The 20,417-nt window shown below is 46.4% G+C and overlaps 1 protein-coding gene across 4 annotated transcripts in view; it reads left to right on the top strand.

The window, feature by feature from the left end:
* The window catches only part of galntl6 (polypeptide N-acetylgalactosaminyltransferase like 6), a 1,408,929-nt gene that overhangs the window by 519,993 nt on the left and 868,519 nt on the right, over positions 1–20,417 (top strand). For all 4 annotated transcript variants that reach the window (XM_038805796.1, XM_038805794.1, XM_038805795.1 and 1 more), the window contains exon 4: positions 18,593–18,731. In XM_038805796.1, coding sequence (XP_038661724.1) covers positions 18,593–18,731 — 139 coding nt within the window. The remainder of the gene's footprint in view (positions 1–18,592; positions 18,732–20,417) is intronic.

Genomic DNA, 20,417 nt, shown 5'->3' with positions numbered 1-20,417 from the left:
TTTTCAACCTTGGTTCAAACATAGACAAAAGATTGGGTTGGATTGGATTGGATTTGTTTATTGTCACGTGTATCGAGGTGCAGTGAAAAGTATTTTTCTGCAAGCAACTCAACAGATCATTCAGTACATGGGAAGAAAAGGGAATTAAACAAAGTTCAAGAAAATACAAGAAAATACATAATAGGGCAACACAAGACATACAATGTAACTACATAAGCATTGGCATTGGATGAAGCATACAGGGTGTAGTGTTAATGAGGTCAATCAATAAGAGGGTCATTTAGGATTCTGGTGACAGTGGGGAAGAAGCTGTTTTTGAGTCTGTTCGTCCGTGTTCTCAGACTTCTGTATCTCCTGCCCGATGGAAGAAGTTGGAAAAGTGAGTAAGCCGGGTAGGAGGGATCCTTGATTATGCTGCCTGCTTTCCCCCGGCAGAGGGAGGTGTAGATGGAGTCCATGGATGGGAGGCAGGTTGGTGTGATGGACTGGGCGGTATTCATGACTCTCTGAAGTTCCTTGCGGTCCTGGGCCGAGCAGTTGCCAAACCAGGCTGGGATGCAGCCCGATAGGATGCTTTCTATAGTGCATCTGTAAAGGTTGGCCAGGGTTAATGTGGACAAAAGAGCTGAACTCCAGAGGTTTGATGAAAGTGACTGCCCTTGACACCAAAGCCACATTTGACCGAGTGTAGCATCAAGGAACCCGACAAAAATTAGAGTCAATGGAAATCAGGAGGAAATTTCCTCCACCACCGATGCACAGTGGCAGCCGCGTGTACCATCTACAAGATGCACTGCTGGAACTCACCAAGGTTCCTTAGACAGCACATTCTAAACCCATGACCACTAACATTTGGAAGGACAAGGGCAGCAGATATGTGGGAACACCACCACCGAGAGGTTCACCTCAAAGCAACTCATCATCCTGACTTGTAAATATATCGCCATTCCTTTACTGCCATTTTGTCAACATCCTGGAACTCCATCCCTAACAGCACTGTGGGTGTACCTACACCACATGGACTGCAGCGATTCAAGAAAACAGCTCGCCGCCTTCTCAAGGGAAATTAGGGATGGTCAATGAATGTTGGCCTCGTTCGCATCCCTTGAAAGAATAAAATTAAATAAATGATCAGGTGGGTGGTTGCAGATCCGTTACCTTCTATCTCTAATCCAGTTAATTGAATGACTGGAAGGCCCATGGATAACCGTCCTGCCCTGCCACCAATTGAGGTCCTCAAATGGGCAATTGCCAATCATCTCAGTACCACTTGTATTAACCCACTGGAGATCGCCCCGCATGCAGTGGCACAGTGGCACTGTCATTAGCCTCACAGCGCCAGGGAACCGGGTTCAATTCTGGCCTTGTGTAGCTGTCTGTGTGGAGTTTGCATATTCTCCCCGTGCCTGCGTGGGTTTCCTCTGGGTGTTCCGGTTTCCTCCCACAATCCAAAGAGATGCAGGTCAGGTGGATAGGCCATGCTAAATTGCCCCTTAGTTTCCAATGATGTGCAGGGTGGGTGGGTTACGGGGATAAGGCGGGGGAGTGGACCGAGGTAGGATGCTCTTTCAGAGGGTCGGTGCAGGCCTCCTTCTGCACTGGAGGAATTCTTCTTTGATTCTACCACAAACAAACCCATGCAGGGGGTGGGGGAGGATTCCCTTCCACAGACACTGAGTGTGATTGAGGGACACGACGTCAGGAAGGTGAGGAGGAAGGCAAGAACCATCCTCTTGTCCTTGTTGCCAGTCATCCTCCCACGTAAGCACCACTTCGTAAAGCTTCCCCTGCCGTCACTCAGCTGTACGACACTCCGCCTCAATGGGTGCAGTACCATCAGCAGCCACCGCAATCCCAGTGGTGCTGTCATTCAATAGAGCTGCCGGCCTCTGATTGACATTGTTCAAGCAGGTGGATCGATAGTGATCCCTCGGACATACTAGCATTTTCCAACAGGGCAACTAAACCTGTACTTTCCTGTTCATTGCACTGAGACAATGCACTTTGAGATAATTCAGGATGATAAATTCAGAAATTAAATATCAAACTTAGATGGTGATGGAATACAATGCAGCACATTGTCAATGATCTCAATGATTGGCTGATCAGACAAACGGTACAAACCTGTAGACACGAGCAGGGTGCTCGAAGGATTTGGAGAGTGATGCTGGGTAAACAAACGCAATTGGAAAAATGCCGGAAAAACTCAGCAGGTCTGACAGCATCTGCGGAGAGAGAAAGGAAGAGTTAACGTTTCGAGTCCATGTGACTCTTCCTGTGTTCCCTGTTCTCAGCAATGCTTCTGTTGTGGCCTTTCTCGATATGGCAGCTGATCGGATTACTAAAAAGAAAACCACCTTACGAAATGAACTTTTAGCTTGCGCATCTTTTTTTTTCCTCCCACCTCATAGGTTTCTCTGAGCTCCCAAGAGATCGATAGGAGTTCTTCTTGACTATTAACTTATTTGACAAGGTTAAATGTTAACGCGTGTTTATCAGCCGCTTCAAATGCTTCACGTAACCTGTGCCCTCTCCCGTAATAACCGACAACTCGCACAAAATCAAACGTATTTATGGCCCTAAACTCCAAACAGAGGTTAGAAGTGAGTCTAGAAGTGAGAGCGATAGTGAGATAAGGACTAAGTTTCACCTATGAACATTGCATTTTAAATAGAGCTATACATCCAGAATGACTAGAATTTTTAAACCTTAACTGTTATCAATGTCTGAGGTTCACAAAAAATCTAAATAGATCGCCCATAAATCTTGAGCTCAGTTTTGGTTGAGAAATATTTGAGTGATACTTCAAACAACTGATTTAACGTGGTGTCAAAAATATACTTTTAAACTGACAATTAGAACAAAATTATTTTCACAAATGTATTTTGATGTGCCTCTGGAAGAATCTCAGTTAGAATCGAACGTTCCTACAGCATGAAGGCCCACTGTATACGTGCCCGCTCTTTGAATTAATTGTCCAATTTCGTCCTACAGGGCAACATTTTCCCCACAACTGTACAAATTCATCCTCTTCAAGCACATCTCCAATTGTAGTTTGAAAGCTTCAGTGTTCCCACGATCCATTCAGCTAGTACGTTGCAGATCTTAACAACCCTCTGCATGAGAAAGAAAATTCTCCTCATTCCCCCTCGAGTTTTTCTGACAAGTATTTTAGTTCTGCGACTTCTGGGGCTGGATTCTCTGATCCCCCCGCCGGGTCGGAGAATCGCTGGGGGCCGGTGTGAATCCCGCCCCCGAAGTCTCCGGCACCGGAGATTCGGCGGGGTCAGGAATCGCGTTGCGATGGTCGCCCCCCCGCCCCCCCCCAGCGATTATCCGGCCCGCGATGAGCCGAAGTCCCGCTGCTGTAATGGCGGTCCCGCCGGCGTGAATCAAGCCAATTAATTTGTTTTTTTGGGGGGGGGGCGCGGGGCGATCTGGCCCCGGGGGGTACCCCCACGGTGGCCTGGCCAGTGATCGGGGCCCACCGATCCGTGGGCGGGCCTGTGCCGTGGGGGCACTCTTTTCCTTCCGCATCGGCCATAGACTACGCGATGGCCGACGTGGAAGTGACCCCCTCCCCTGCGCATGCGTGGAAATGACGTCAGCAGCCGCTGACGCTCCCGCGCATGCGGGGACTTCCACCGGCCGGTGAAGTTCCTTCGGCCCCGGCTGGTGTGGCACCAAAGGCCTTCCACGCCGGCGGGCGGACGAAAACCACTCCGGCGCGGGCCTAGCCCCTCAAGGTGAGGGCTTAGCCCCTAAAGGTGCGCAGGATTCCGCAACTTTGGGGCAGCCCGACGCCGGAGTGTTTCAAGCCACTCCATCCCGAGCGATCCCCACCTTCCAAGCGATTTTTCACAGTGCTCAGCAAAGTTTTATACCAACAAAAAGGAAGGACGGAAGAAAGAGGGAAAATCGACCGTGGATATCTAAGGAAATAAGAGAGAGTATCAAATTGAAGGAAAAAGCATATAAAGCGGCAAAGATTGCTGGAAGATTAGAGGACTGGGAAATCTTTAGGGGGCAACAGAAAGCTACTAAAAAAGCCATAAAGAAGAGTAAGATAGAGTATGAGAGTAAACTTGCTCAGAATATAAAAACAGACAGTAAAAGTTTTTACAAATATATAAGACAAAAAAGAGTGGCTAAGGTAAATATTGGTCCTTTAGAGGATGAGAAGGGAGTTTTAATAATGGGAAATGAGGAAATGGCTGAGGAACTGAACAGGTTTTTTGGGTCGGTCTTCACAGTGGAAGACACAAATAACATGCCAGCGACTGATAGAAATGAGGCTATGACAGGTGAGGACCTTGAGAGGATTGTTATCACTAAGGAGGGAGTGATGGGCAAGCTAATGGGGCTAAAGGTAGACAAGTCTCCTGGCCCTGATGGAATGCATCCCAGAGTGCTAAAAGAGATGGCTAGGGAAATTGCAGATGCACTAGTGATAATTTACCGAAATTCACTAGACTCTGGGGTGGTCCCGGTGGATTGGAAATTAGCAAACGAGACGCCACTGTTTAAAAAAGGAGGTAGGCAGAAAGCAGGAAATTATAGGCCAGTGAGCTTAACTTCGGTAGTAGGGAAGATGCTGGAATCTATCATCAAGGAAGAAATTGCGAGGCATCTGGATAGAAATTGTCCCATTGGGCAGACGCAGCATGGGTTTGTAAAAGGCAGGTCATGCCTAACTAATTTAGTGGAATTTTTTGAGGACATTACCAGTGCAGTAGATAACAGGGAGCCGATGGATGTGGTATATCTGGATTTCCAGAAAGCCTTTGACAAGGTGCCACACAAAAGGTTGCTGCATAAGATAAAGATGCATGGCATTAAGGGTAAAGTAGTAGCATGGATAGAGGATTGGTTAATTAATAGAAAGCAAAGAGTTGGGATAAATGGGTGTTTCTCTGGTTGGCAATCAGTAGCTAGTGGTGTCCCTCAGGGATCCGTGTTGGGCCCACAATTGTTCACAATTTACATAGATGATTTGGAGTTGGGGACCAAGGGCAATGTGTCCAAGTTTGCAGATGACACTGAGATGAGTGGTAAAGCGAAAAGTGCAGAGGATACTGGAAGTCTGCAGAGGGATTTGGATAGGTTAAGTGAATGGGCTAGGGTCTGGCAGATGGAATACAATGTTGACAAATGTGAGGTTATCCATTTTGGTAGGAATAACAGCAAACGGGATTATTATTTAAACGATAAAATATTAAAGCATGCCGCTGTTCAGAGAGACTTGGGTGTGCTAGTGCATGAGTCACAGAAGGTTGGTTTACAAGTGCAACAGGTGATTAAGAAGGCAAATGGAATTTTGTCCTTCATTGCTAGAGGGATGGAGTTTAAGACTAGGGAGGTTATGTTGCAATTGTATAAGGTGTTAGTGCGGCCACACCTGGAGTATTGTGTTCAGTTTTGGTCTCCTTACTTGAGAAAGGACGTACTGGCACTGGAGGGTGTGCAGAGGAGATTCACTAGGTTAATCCCAGAGCTGAAGGGGTTGGATTATGAGGAGAGGTTGAGTAGACTGGGACTGTACTCGTTGGAATTTAGAAGGATGAGGGGGGATCTTATAGAAACATTTAAAATTATGAAGGGAATAGATAGGATAGATGAGGGCAGGTTGTTTCCACTGGCGGGTGACAGCAGAACTAGGGGACATAGCCTCAAAATAAGGGGAAGTAGATTTAGGACTGAGTTTAGGAGGAACTTCTTCACCCAAAGGGTTGTGAATCTATGGAATTCCTTGCCCAGTGAAGCAGTTGAGGCTCCTTCATTACATGTTTTTAAGGTAAAGATAGATAGTTTTTTGAAGAATAAAGGGATTAAGGGTTATGGTATTCGGGCTGGAAAGTGGAGCTGAGTCCACAAAAGATCAGCCATGATCTAATTGAATGGCGGAGCAGGCTCGAGGGGCCAGATGGCCTACTCCTGCTCCTAGTTCTTATGTTCTTATTTTCTTATCCGCCGGGGCCCCCCGCTCTGCTGGGTAGGGGAGAATCCAGCCCCTGGTGACCGACCCACTTACTCCATATGAATCTCTCATAACTTTCCAAGGATTGAGGGTGTGGGGAGAGGACCGGTCCCTTTAAAAGAACGAATTATAAGGGCGGCACGGTGGCTCAGCGGTTAGCACTTCTGTCTACAGTGCTGAGGACTTCGATCCCAGTCCCAGGTCACAGTCTGTGTGGAGTTTGTAGATTCCCCCCAGGTCTGCGTGGGTTTCACCACCACAATCCAAAGATGCATAGGTTAGGTGGATTGGCCACACTAAATTGCCCCTTAATTGTGAAAAAATGAATTGGGCATTCTAAATTTGAAAAAAAAAAAGAACAAATTGTTGCTTGGTCATATAGAACTTGAATATTGTTGAAAAGTGAGGCAGATTGCTGAATCTCCTTGTCTTGCACTCATGAGAACAAACACAAATATGCCAAATTTCAAACAATGAAAATAATTAATGCTGCAAGAGAACAGTTGGCAAGTTGATTCTCAATGAATAAGCCGTTGCCAGGGGCAAAGCAGGGGGGAACTATAGACTCTCCATGTTTCTGCATAATTCAAAAAAGGCCTACGGCTTGAACAGATTCCTTTTGTTTGCAGAGAAGAGGTGCCTACAAATGATTGTATATTGTTTCTAGAAAGCTGTGTTAGAAGCTCGGCCGATTGTCTTAAATTGGTTGTTAGTTCAGCTATTGGCACACTCAGCATTGCTCAGCAAGGACTGTTCATACTCGGCAGAGTACAGACCATACTCAGCCAACCTTCACTTGCAACGCCCAAAAGAAAATGTCTCCTGTTAAATATAATTCCGTGATTGGGCAGCACTGGCTGAATGTAATGCTACTGTCACTGGGTCAGTAATCCAGGGGCCTAGGTGAATTATCTGGGGACCTGAGCTCAAACCACAACACGACAGCTGCTGGTGGACCTTGAATTCAATTAAAGAATTAGTTGAATTAGTTAATTAGCTAATTTAAGTAATTAATTGATCTGTTCACTAATGTCCTCTAGGGGACGGAACCTGCCATTTTCGCCTGGTCTGAGCTATTGACGTTTAGCTCTGAATTTTATATATTTTTTAATGATCTTTAATGTCACAAGTAGGCTTACTTTAACACAGCAATGAAGTGACTGTGAAAATCCCCTAGTCGCCACATTCCGGCGCCTGTTCGGGTACCCAGAGGGAGAATTCAAAATGTCCAAATTACCTAATAGCACGTCTTTCGGGACTTGTGGGAGGAAACCGGATCACCCGGAGGAAACACACGCAGACACGGGGAGAATGTGCAGACTCCGCACAGACAGTGACCCAAGCCGGGAATCGAACCTGGGACCTTGGCACTGTGAAGCCATAGTGCTAATGACCATGCTACCGTGCTGCCCATGGAATGGTCCAGGAAGCCACTCACTTGCACCAAATCACTACAGAAAGGTCCAAACTGCTCTGTGGGAAGCGTACCCACCACAGATAGAACGCAGAGACTTAAAAGGTGGATCTCCGCCACCTTCGCAAGGTCAATTAGGGATGGGCAATAAACGCTGGCCTCGCCAGCGATGGCCACACCCCATGAAAGAACTTTTAAAAATGATCAATTCAGGAAGCTGAATTCAATGACCCCACTCGATCCAGTAATCGTTCACTCAGAGGTCCTGTGGAGTCTTTATTTGCTTGCATAGCTATTCCCTGCGGAAGTATCACACCAAGGATCTCCACAAGTCAAATGCGCCTGATGAGACCATCAATGCACGTGACACGTGGTTAGAAGTGAACAGTGGTTTTAATTGTCTTACAACAGAGCCTACCTGTGACAAGATGAACTCCAGATGAACTGGCAGGCAGGCTCTCAGCATCAACCTTTATACTTCCGGTTAGGGGGAGGAGCCGTGGGTGAAGCCAAGGGTGGAGCCCAGTACAAACTCCCGTACACTCCCAGAGCATCTCTCCCTAGTGGTAGAGCAGCGCAACTGCTCGTGTGCCGAGCTTACAGAGGCATAGTACAACATGTGTAATACAGTGTGAATTACGCTACTGTGATTTACCACACCGCCCATGAATGTGAAATGAAATTAGATAATATGAGAGTGGCTAGTGAAATGTCGGAGGATTGGGATGGATGGCCGTTGGTTGAAAGGTCAGAGGAAAGAACAGCAGCTTGTATTTAATAATAATAATCTTTATTGTCCCAAGTAGGCGTATATTAACACTGGAATTAAGTTACTGTGGAAAGCTCCTAGTCGCCACACTCCGGCACCTGTTCAGGTACACACAGGGAGAAGTCAGAATGTCCAAATCACCTAACAGCACATCTTTTGGTACTTGTGCGAGGAAACCGGAGCACCCGGAGGAAACCCACGCAGACACGGGGAGAACGTGCAGACTCCGCACAGACAGTGACCCAAGTAGGGAATCGAACCTGGGACCCTGGCACTGTGAAGCAACAGTGCTACCCACTGTGCTGCCGTGCTACCCATATATATAGTGCCCTTATCATAGCATAATATCCCAAAGCGTTTCACAGCTGCATTACAAAACAAAATACGGCAATGAGCCTCTGAAGGATATATTAGGGCAGGTGATCAAAAGCTTTGTCCATGATGTAGGTTTTAGGGAGCATCTTTCAGGAGGATGGAGAGGCAGAGAGGTGGAGGGAGGGAATTTGAGAGCCCAGGGCCCAGACAACTGAGGGCATGGTCTCCAATGGTGGACAGTTCAAGAGTGCCGATATGTTAGTGGGTAGCAGGGCTTGAGGTGATTAGAGATGTTCGATGGGGGACGGGCAGGGGAACAAACATATCAAATCATGTTTGCAGAAGGGCTGATGAATACTTGGAATGGATTGAACATAGAACATACAGTGCAGAAGGAGGCCATTCGGCACATCAAATCTGCACTGACCCACTTAAGCCCTCATTTCCATCCTATCCCTGTAACCCAATAACCCTTCCTAACCTTTTTGAAAACTAAGGGCAATTTATCATGGCCAATCCACCTAACCTGCATGTCTTTGGAATGTGGGAGGAAACCGGAGCACCCGGAGGAAACCCACGCAGACACGGGGAGAACGCGCAGACTCCGCACAGACAGTGACCCAGCGGGGAATCGAACCTGTGACCCTGGCGCTATGAAGCCACAGTGCTATTCACTTGTGCTACCGTGCTGCCCTAATTGCTTTTTACCGTGTCTTAAAAGCTCCAGTAGTTCAAAGAGGGAATTGAACTGGTAATTGATAAATATAGGTGGTGGACCGGGTGTCAATCCAAATGGTATTCTCTGTGCATTCCTATGTTCCAAAGGTAATTTTGACAAATTGAATCCACAAAAATCTACCAGATTTCACCTGGTGTTCTGAAGGAATTAACTTGACGGATTGAATGTTCAGCTCATTTCTTCCGCACACCGACATGCAGTCTGTGCTTTCTTATACTCTTGGCATTTTAGTGTATGGATAAATCAGAATTCAAGTGCAACAGACAAGAACAAGAAAATAAATCGAGCCAGGGAGAGATCTAGCGACACCGGTGAATAATAATGTCACCCAATGCGCAACATGAGGCCGGCCCAGATACTCTTGTATAAATAAAAAAGGAGTTGCTGTTGTATAATGCCCTTCACAGCAGTAGGAAGTCCAAAGTACTTTTGAGCAAATGAAGTACTGTTGAAGTATAGTCACAGTTTTACTGTCGGAAATATGGCAATGACTATGTTGACCTGCATTAAATTTGATTTACATTTTCCCACTCTCCTCACTCAGAACCCGTTGGACCCATGTTCCTCAGTGCATTAACCCTCGTCCTTCTATCTTTATATCTCCATCTCTGAAATCGCCACCAGCCTCGATGACATTCTCACATGTTCCGTTCCTCTGACACGGCCCTTGTGTGCAACTCTCATTCCTTCGCCCACCACTCCTTCCACCCAATCACAGAGCTTCTTAGCTAATGATACTGGAAAAAGAAAGATTTGCATTTATATGAGCGCCTTTCACTCGGGCGACATGGTGGCGCAGTGGTTCGCACTGCTGCCTCACGGCGCCAAGGTTCCGGGTTTGATCCCGGCGCCGGGTCACTGTCCATGTACAGTTTACACATTCTCCCCGTGCCTGCGTGAGCCTCACCCCCACAACCCAAAGATGTTCAGGGTAGATGGATTGGCCGCGCTAAATTGCCCCTTCATTGGAATTTCTTTTCAAAAACGCATCTTTCACAACCTCGGGGTGACCTGAAATGAAGTGTAGCTGCTGTTGTACTGCAGGAAACACCGAGATTCCTGGGGCATTGGTACCGGCTTTGGGGGAGGTGGGACCGGGACAAACTGGACGGGTTACACCTGGTCAGGACTGGAACTGATGTCCTATTTGCTCGAGCATTTGGGGAGGTTTTCAACTAAAATGACAGGGGGATGGGAACCTAAGCAAGGAGTCAGAGAAAGAGGGAGCAAGGACCAAGGCAAAAGGTAGAAAAGTGAAAAGGAAAAGTGATAGGTGCCAAGCTGGGTTCAGTTCCCGGCTGGGTCACTGTCTGTGCGGATTCTGCACGTCCTCCCCGTGTGTGCGTGGGTTTCCTCCGGGTGCTCCGGTTTCCTCCCACAGTCCAAAGATGTGCGGGTTAGGTGGATTGGCCATGCTAAATTGCCCTTAGTGTCCCAAAAAATAAGGTTAATTGGGGGGGGGGGGATTACTGGTATAGGATGTTGGCTTGAGTAGGGTTCAGTAGGTTGAGTAGGGTGATTGTTGCTTGGCACAACATCGAGGGCCGAAGGGCCTGTTCTGTGCTGTACTGTTCTATGTTCTAAGCTTTACACAGCAAGGTCCCACTGGTAATGTTGTAATGACAGCCCACATAGTCTTTCTTTTTGGAAATATTGGTTGATTGACAGATATTGACTAGTGCAGGAATGAAAAAAGGCTTGTATTTATATCACAGTTTTCATGGCCAATGCATGTCTCAGAACACTTCAGCCAATGAAGTGCACTCATGTTGTAATGTAGGAAAAATAGCAGCCAAGTGCACGGAACACTCCCTCAAACAACAGTGTGATAACAGCCAGATAATCTGTTTCCCGTGATGTTGACTGAGGGAAAAATACTGGGCAGGGCACCAGGGGCAACTGCCCTGTTCTTCTTCAAAATAGGTTACGGGATATTTAACATCCACTCAAATAGTTGGATGGGGCCTTGGTTTAATGTCTCACTTGATAAACAACACCTCCAGTGTTCTAACATCCCTTGAATGGAACCCAGAACCTTGGGTTTCAGAGACCAGCATGCCACAATCTGAGACGCAGCTAACGCAGGTGAACACTGTTTGTCTTTGAAATAGTGGCATGGGATCTTGCACAGCAATCTGACAGAGCAGACTGGGCCTTAGTTCAATATAGCCGCCTATAATGGCATCTCTGACAGTGCAGCACTACCTTAATACTGTAGTGGAATGTCATCCAAGGTCTTGTGCTCAAGTTTCCAGGGGCAAGATTCCTGGGGGGGCAAGATTCCTGGGGCCAGATTCCTGGGGCATTGGTACCGGCTTTGGGGGAGGTGGGACTAGTACAAACTGGACGGGTTACACCTGGTCCGGACTGGAACTGATGTCCTATTTGCTCGAACGGTTGGGGAGGGTTTAAACTAATATGCCAGGGGGATGGAAACTTAAGCAAGGAGTCAGAGAAAGAGGGAGCAAGAACCAAAGCAAAAGGTAGAAAAGTGAAGAAGAAAAGTGATAGGTGGAGAAACCAAGGACAAAATTTAAACAGGCAGTAAAGAAAAATATTGGGAGCAAGTTAAGCATTGTGAAAAAGACAAACTTAAAGACTCTGTGCCTTAATGCACGGAGCATTTGCAATAAAACGGATGAACTAATCGCGCAGATAGATATAAATGGATATGATATAATTAGGATTACAGAGACATGGCTGTGGGTGAACTGGGAACTGAATGTCCCAGGGTTTTAGGTATTTAGGAAGGACAGGCGTAAAAGAAAAGGTGGTGGCGTGGCACTGCTGGTTAAAGAGGAAATTGACAGCGTGAGAAAGGATATTAGCTCTGACAATGGGAAATCTGTATGGGTAGAGTTGAGAAATACCAAGGGACAAAAAACATTGCCATGGGGTGCCATATATAGACCGCAAACTGCAGTGGTGAGGTTGGGAATGGCATTAAACAAGAAATTAGAGATGCATGTAACAACGGAATATCGGTGATCATGGGTGATTTTAATCTTAACAGAGATTGGGCAAATCAAATTAGCCACAATGCCATAGAGGAGAAATTCCTGGAGTGTATACGGGATGGTTTTCTTGACCAATATGTGGAGGAACCAACTAGAGAGCAGCTCATCTTAGACTGGGTACTGTGTAATGAGAAGGAGTTATTGCCAATCCGGCTGTACAAGACCATTTGGGGACGACGATAAGATGATAGAATTTTTTATCAAGGTGGAGAGTGAAGTAGTTGATTCGGAGACTAGGGTGCTTATTCTTAATAAAGGGAACTATGAAGATATGAGGCGTGAGTTGGCCTTGATAGATTGGAGAGAGTTACTTAATGGGATGATAGTGGAAGACAATGACAAACATTCAAGGAAGGCATGGGAGAACTCCAGCAACTGTTCATTCCTGTCTGGCACAAAAGCAAAGGGGGTAAGAGGACCAATCCATGGCTTACAAAGGAAATTAGAAGTAGTATCCAATACAAGGAAGAAGCATACAGATCGGCCAAGAAAAATAATAGGTCTGAGGATTGGGAGCAGTTTAGAATTCAGCAAAGAATGACAAATGGATTGATGAAGAAGGGGAAAGTACAGTACGAAAGGAAGCTTGCAGGGAACATAAAGACTGACACAAGGAGTTTCTATGGCTATGTGAAGAGAAAGAACATTGATAAAGAGACAAAGTCCCACAGAAGAGATTATTGTGCAAAATTAAAGCACATGGGATTGGGGGAAATGTGTTGAGGTGGATAGAAAACTGGTAAAGTCTCCCTACAGACAGAAACAGCGGAATGCATAATAAGGGACAAAAACATGGCTGAGCAATTGAATACATACTTTGGTTCTGTCTTCACAAAAGAGGACACAAATCAGATACCAGAAATGTTCTAGAATGAAAGGTTTAGTGAGAGGGAAGAACTGAAGGAGATCAACATTAGTAGAGAAATAGTGCTGGTAAAATTAATGGGATTGAAGGCGGATAAATCCCCAGGGCCTGAGAATCTGCATCCCAGAGTTCTTAAGGAGGTGGCTCTGGAAATAGTGGATGCATTGGTGGTCATCTTCCGGGATTCTATAGACTCTGGAACTGTCCCTGCAGATTGGAGGGTAGCTCACATCACTCCGATATTCAAAAAGGGAGGTAGAGAGAAAGCAGGGAATTATAGACCAGTTAGCCGAATATCAGTAGTGGGGAAAATGCTTGAATCCATTATCAAGGACTTTATAGCGGATCATTTAGAAAGCAGTGGCAAGATCAGTCAGTGTCAGCATGGATTTATGAATGAAAAATCACGCTTGAAAATCTGTTGGAATTCTTTGAAGATGTAACTAGTACAGTTGACAAGAGAGAGCCAGTCATGTGGTATACTTGGACTTTCAGAAAGCGTTTGACAAAGTCCCACAGAAGAGATTATTGTGCAAAATTAAAGCTCATGGGATTGGGGGAAATGTATTGAGGTGGATAGAAAACTGGTTGGCAGAGAGGAAATAACGAGTAGGGTTAATGGGTCCTTTTCAAATTGGCAGGCAGTAACTATTGGGGTACCACAGGGATTGGTGCTGGGGCCCCAGCTATTCACAATATGTATTAATGGTTTGGATGAGGGAAGAAAATGTAACATCTCAAAGTTTGCAGATGATATCAAGTTGGATGGGAGGGTGAATTGTGACGAGGGTGCAGGGATCCCACAGCAAGATCTGGACAGGTTGGGCGAGTGGGCAAATCAATGGCAGATGCAGTATAGTTGTGAGGGTAAGTGTGAGGTTATTCACTTTGGAAGCAAAAACAGGAAGGCAGATTACTACCTCAATAGTTATCAGTTGGGAGAGGGGAGTGTGCAGCGGGACCTGGGTGTCCCTGTGCACCAGTCACTGAAGGTAAGCATGCAGGTGCAGCAGGCGGTAAAGAAGGCTAATGGTATGTTGGCCTTCATTGCAAGAGGTTTCCAGTATAGAAGCAAAGATGTGTTGCTGCAATTGTACAGGGCCTTGGTAAGGCCAAACTTGGAGTATTGTGAGCAGTTTTGGTCTACTTCTCTTAGGAAGGATGTTCTTGCTCTCGAGGAAGTGCAGCAAAGGTTTACCAGACTGATTTCAGGTATGGCGGAACTGTCATGTGAGGAAAGATTGACTAGGCTGGGATTGTTCTCGCTGGAGTTCAGAAGAATGAGGGGGCTCTCATAGAGACTTATAACATTCTAACAGGACTAGACAGGGTAGATGCAGTGAAGATGTTACCAATGATGGGTGTGTCCAGAACCAGGGGTCACAGTCTGAGGATTCAGGGCAAACCATTTCAGACAGAGATAAGGAGACATTTCTTCACACAAAGAGTGGTGAGCCTGTGGAATTCATTGCCACAGGAAGTAGTTGATGCAAAAACGTTGAATATATTCAAGAGGCGGCTGGATATTGCACTTGGGGAGAATGGGATCAAAGGCTATGGGGAGAAAGCAGGATTAGGCTATTGAGTTGGATGATCAGCCATGATCGTGAAGAATGGCGGAGCAGGCTCCAAGGGCCAAAAGACCTCCTCCTCCTGCTCCTATCTTCTATGTATCTGTGAATCTATGTCTCCTGAGGGGGCGTTGAACCCACACACTTTGAACACAAAAGTGGAAGTGCTACACACAGAGCTACACTTGACACCACTGCCTAATGAAGTTTGACAGAAGATCCAATTCAGTACCATGCGGAGTTGCTGTTGCTACCTTAACAAAGATATTAAACAGATCGAAGACTTGCACCAAGTCAACCTAGGTCTCTGTAATCTGCTACTCCCAGTTGTACGATTAGCTCAGTGATCTAAATAGCGAGCACTGAACTGCTGAAGGCCACTTGTTAAGTGGCACAAACCCCACTGAGATCATGGGGTGTGGACCATCTAGTTCTCCATAGCCTCTACCGAGTTCAAACTACTCCGCTAATGGGGCGGGGCTGCACCTTTAACGAGGGTAGCCCATGGAGTATAAAAACCCCGACCTGAGTGTAGGTTGTAGCAAGAGACCCTTTGGGCAATGGAGTAGTTAAATGTACCTATTAATAAATAATTATTTTTGAATCCTACCCTTCATTCCTTGTGCTCACTCTGTGCGGATTCCACAGTAAAGTTAAGCTGTATGGTGCACAAGGCATGTAGCAATGTAAAGCGGCGCGGTAGCCCAATGGTTAGCACAGTTGCTTCACAGCGCCAGGGATACAGGTTCAATTGGGTCACGGTCCATGCAGAGTCTGCATGTTCTCCCCGTGTCTGCGTGGGTTTGCTCCGGTTTCCTCCCACAAATCCCGAAAGACGTGCTTGTTAGGTGAATTGGACATTCTGAATTCCCCCTCGGTGTACCCGAACAGGCGCCGGAGCATGGCGCCTCGGGGAATTTCACAGTAACTTAGTTGCCGCATTCCCAATTTTGACAATGACACAAAAGTAACAAATCCAACAGGGAGTACACTTAAGAGTTATTGCGACCAGTTACTCAGTGACCGATAGGGACACTGGAGGTAGATTGAATAACTTTCAATCATGTGGGCCCTGCACGACCAAGTGTGAAATTGGATCTGGAATTGGGAGAGTAGGTTTCTGGGGAAAATCCCATCCATTCAATTTTACTTGCCCCCCACCTCAGAACTTGCCTTGTGGAGCGCTGTGAGTGGGGGGGGGGGGGGGGGAAGACTAAAATTCTGCCTGGCCTCACCATTTGAAGTAGAACCAGGGGGTTCTCTCCAGTGTCCTGGCCAATATCTATCACTCAATAAACCGAACAGAAGCAGATTATCCGGTCTTATCCCATTGCTGTGTATGGGAACTTGCTGTCCGAAAGTTGTTTTTTCGCATTTCCAACATGACAAACAGTGACTGCGCTTCCAAAAGAACTTTACTGCCCGTGAAGCCAGTGTGCCCTGTAGTTATAAAAGACACTTTATAAATATGCCTTTTTTTAAACGGTTCCATGATTCCATGAAATATGACTGGGGTTATCTTGGGTCAGTCATGAGAGGAAATAAGAACTCAGATTTAGCGCTGAGAATTTTATCCTTTTTAAAAATTCAAATGCACACAGGGAATAGGCCAGATAATTGTGAAAGTTTAGTTTAACGCTACAAAGCCTGAAATAGGGTTGCCTGCCCTCCAGGATTGTCCTGGCATCCCAAAAATTTAAGGTTAAACTACTGCAAGTAACACAGTGGAAAATCGTGGGGGCATTAAGGTATTGGAGATGGGAAAAAGGCTGTTTGACTTGGCGGGGGAGGGGGGGGGGGAGTCAGTAGGTGGAGAGTTTGTTGCTGTTAGCAAGCCTGGTTTGGAATGATTATATCGCTGGCATTATGGATCGCGTTTGGCGGTTTGCCCTCTTACCTTTCTCGTGACCCCTGACCCAGCTTCAAATATGGAATGTTCAACCAGAATACTCATGGCAGGTTGTTAGATCCTTCTTATGACCTGGGGCAGGAAGGCTGTTTGGGCCTTGATGAGGGTGAGTGATGAGGGTGAGCAGGGAGGCAGAACGAGAGCAAATTCATGTCACTGGTCGCAGTGTCAGTTTGCTGGCACCGTTCCCCCCCCCCCCCCCCCCCCCCCCGTGATTGGGAGTGGGGTGGGTGGCAACAGGGCTTACAGGCCCAAGAGCAACATGTAGACAGTCGAGCTGGTTAAAGACAGATACTGATTGGAATTTACCAGTTGGCCTCCCGGACCTCGAGGCTTCGGGAATGAGGTCAGCCACTGGACGCGACCCCCCCCCCCCCCCCCCCCCCCTTGGCGGACTGGGACGTGCCAGCACTGCAGACGGACTTTAAGATTCTCCCTCCCCTCATGCCTGGCTCCTGCTGCAGCCACAGGCCAAAGTGTTAGCACCCCTGCTCCGACCCCCATCCTCCTAGCTCCCTCCCCCCTTCCCCAACAACAGATGTTCAGCTGCTGAACCTATTTTAAAATTTCAAAAGTTGGAGAAGAAATTTTTTAATCTTGATGTGCCCTCTCTCACTCATTCTCCCCCTCTCTCTCTTTCACTGTCTCCCCATCTCACGCACTCTCCCCCTCTCACTCTCTGCCTTGAAGGGGCAGACTGCTGCTCCTTCAGCGCCGATGGGCCTAGCACCCAACTTGAGGGATCATGTGCCATCCTCGATGGACGGTGAGCCTGCCCTCTGGCCACGAAAAGGCTAATTCGTGGAGAATCACTGTCAGGTGGTTGCTCTCCTCATAATGCAGGATTGCAAGTGCCACCACCACCAACCCTTCCATTTGACCCCGACCTCAGTGACCCCCAACCCAAAGAGCAAAGTTCAGCCACCAGGAGGCGGTGGGAATTCCACTCAGCTTCAGCAGCACCTGTGAGAATAAGTGATGGCGTCCATTTTGTGAGGAGCGACAGGTGTTACCCATTCTGATTGGTTGTATTCGTCACCCAGCCTACTGGCTTGAACCACAGTATCCCCCATGTATCCACTCTTCATTCATCCTCTGTGCCTCCCCACGGCCCACTGAAAAGGCCACAGACTTCTTGCTACCCTATTAGATTTATCATGGCATTTCATGAAAATGCTTTTTTGTCCCCAGCACACACTGGCTCAAATATACTTGATAATCAATGGCTGAAAGTGTTCAAAGAAAATAAAATGAAAAACCATTTGATTTTGATTCCACAATACCATTTTTCCAGGGTTGCCCACAGCAGAATCCTGGAGATGTGACTTAAATTCCTGGAGACAATTCCGGAGGGATTATCCTTACCCTTTGACAGATAATCACACTGGCCTGAATTTTAGAATTCCCATTCGTCTTTTCAAGTTCCTCCAGAGCCTTTCTCCTCACTATCCTTGTAAACTCCTCCAGTCCTAAAACCCTCCAAGATATCATTGCTTCTCCAATTCTGGTCTTGGATTTTAATTGCTTCACCATTGATAGCGTTTCAGCTGCATCGGCCCCAAATTCTGATATTCCCATCCTAAAGCCATCCTGTAGTCAACCTCTTTCTCCTCTGTCAAGACACTCCTTACAACCTATCCCTTTAAAGAATTTTTTATGACCTGCGCTAACATTTCTTGATGTGGCTCGATGTGAAATTCTGTTTGGCTCCTGTGACGTGCCTTGGGACATTTTGCTCTATTATCGGTGCCATATAAATGCAAGTTGCCGTTGTTTGTTATTGAAGACCTGACTCTTCATTCAGGGCCCCATTGATAGCAACATCCACGAGGAAGACGGTTAGGAAGCCGAGGGCCCACCTCCTACCCCAGCCCCACCACTGCCGCTCCGACTTCCGTTAATGTCCCCTTCCCCGGCTCTCTGCTCCAGCACAGCTTCGGGAGGACACCAGGAGCAGAATCTCGGTCAGGGAGCCATTTGTCAAGAGCAGACTGGTGATCTCAATCTTTGTTGCAGGAAAGGGTGAACATGGGAAGCCTTACCCGCTGGCAGAGGAGGACCAGTCTGATTCAGCATACAGGGAAAACGGTTTCAACATTTACGTGAGCAACAGCATTGCCCTGGACCGTTCACTGCCTGACATCCGACATCCAAAGTAAGTGTAAAATTGAAACATCCAAGGTGCTTAAATCCCAGCTACTGTTAGATTTGTTTTGTCTATTATTCAGAATACAAAAAGACTAAGGAAGTGAAGGAGACAATGTGGTTCTTCCCTAACATTGAAGCGTTTAATTTGACAGGTAATGTAAGTTTGGACCAGAACACAGTATAACCTTTCATACACCTGTTTTGACGAGAACAATACAAGATAAAGAACTGATCAGATTCCTTGTCTTGGGGAGAACATAAAGGTCCCTTTCCGGTGGTGATTTGTTAGATGGGGTCTATAGCTCTCCTGAAAACTCTTGCTGAATGGGCTGTTTTAATGGGTGCCTCTCCAAAATCCGCTGTTTCATTATCAAGCATCAAAGAATCTCTTATCGGTTTGCTCCCTTATCTCTGCCACTATTTGCATTGTTTCTTTCTTATCAGTTACCTCATGCAATATGATCAAACCAGTCTCAGCCTAACATTTCACCTCCCAGATTCAATATCACCCAAAATATCTTATTGTCACGTTCTTTGGTGCAGCCGCAAAGCGACATCATCAGAGCTGGCACACGTCAAATTCGTAGAACTCCACAAAAGTCCGCGAATCGCTCTGATGATGTCATTGCATAACACGTGACATTACACCAGCCAATGGTGTTACTCTGATACATAGCACCCCTCCCTCTTTACTCTCTTAGTGTCCCCAACATTTTTCCTTAATCAAACACTTTAACACAGATCCAATACATTATGCCATAACTAACATCGTTATGTTGCAGATACATGTGTACATTAGTAAGACTCTTGGGTGGATGGCTGTCTCGTTTTGGCAGAACACAATGTTCAGGAACTTGGCTGTTCAGAGTTCGAGGAGTATCTTCCTGAACACTGGTCAGTGTTCCATCTGGGAAACCAACTCAGGAACTGTCTCTGCTTGTGTGGATGATTCTGTCACAACATAATCTTGACAGTTGTACTTCTCAAGTCGGGCATGTCACTGTCCATACTCACGGTGGTATGAACATCGGATGCAGATCCTGTACTCTCCCTAAATGCAGACAATAATTGGTAAGCGTGCCAATGCCAAATTTGGTCATCGTCAGTTTGCATGGTATATGAAATCGGATCCGTTTATGCTAGCACAATTGCTGGAGTCCATTTTTTGCCTGAGGTGTAATTTCTCAGAAGAACACGTTCCCCACAGTCAAATGCTGTTCTCTTGTAGCCACTTATTACTGATGTTGTTGCCTGACTATCTCTGAAGTTGACGGGGGAATCAAAAGGTCAAACTGTAGGCGTAGCTTCCTTTTAACATCACTGTAGCCGGTGAGCTTTGTATTGTTGAATGTGCAATGTTTCTGCATGCCATTAAGAAGCTATTGACACATTTACGTAGAGAGCCTTTATCCCTCGAAATCTTCACTGCATGCTTGAGCTATTGTAAGAAACATTCAGCTAAGCCTTTAGTAGCTGGATGGTAGGAGGCAGATTTGATACGGCGAATGGCAATTCAACCTTAATAGTGCTCCAATTTAATTTTGGATAGACCCAAAATCTTTGCTGGTCTCCTTGTATTGCTGGAACACCAAGCTTACATTCCTTAAGCTGACTTGGTGCTTTGGTACTCGGTGAGTCTTCAGTTGGGTCACCTAACTGGTAAACGTTCCCTGGAGACAAAGCTTGTAGATCT

This window comes from Scyliorhinus canicula, chromosome 8 (assembly GCF_902713615.1).
Source record: "Scyliorhinus canicula chromosome 8, sScyCan1.1, whole genome shotgun sequence".
Lineage (NCBI taxonomy): Eukaryota > Metazoa > Chordata > Chondrichthyes > Carcharhiniformes > Scyliorhinidae > Scyliorhinus > Scyliorhinus canicula.
Note: the sequence above shows the minus strand (reverse complement) of the source record. Positions and strands in the feature narration are given on the sequence as shown.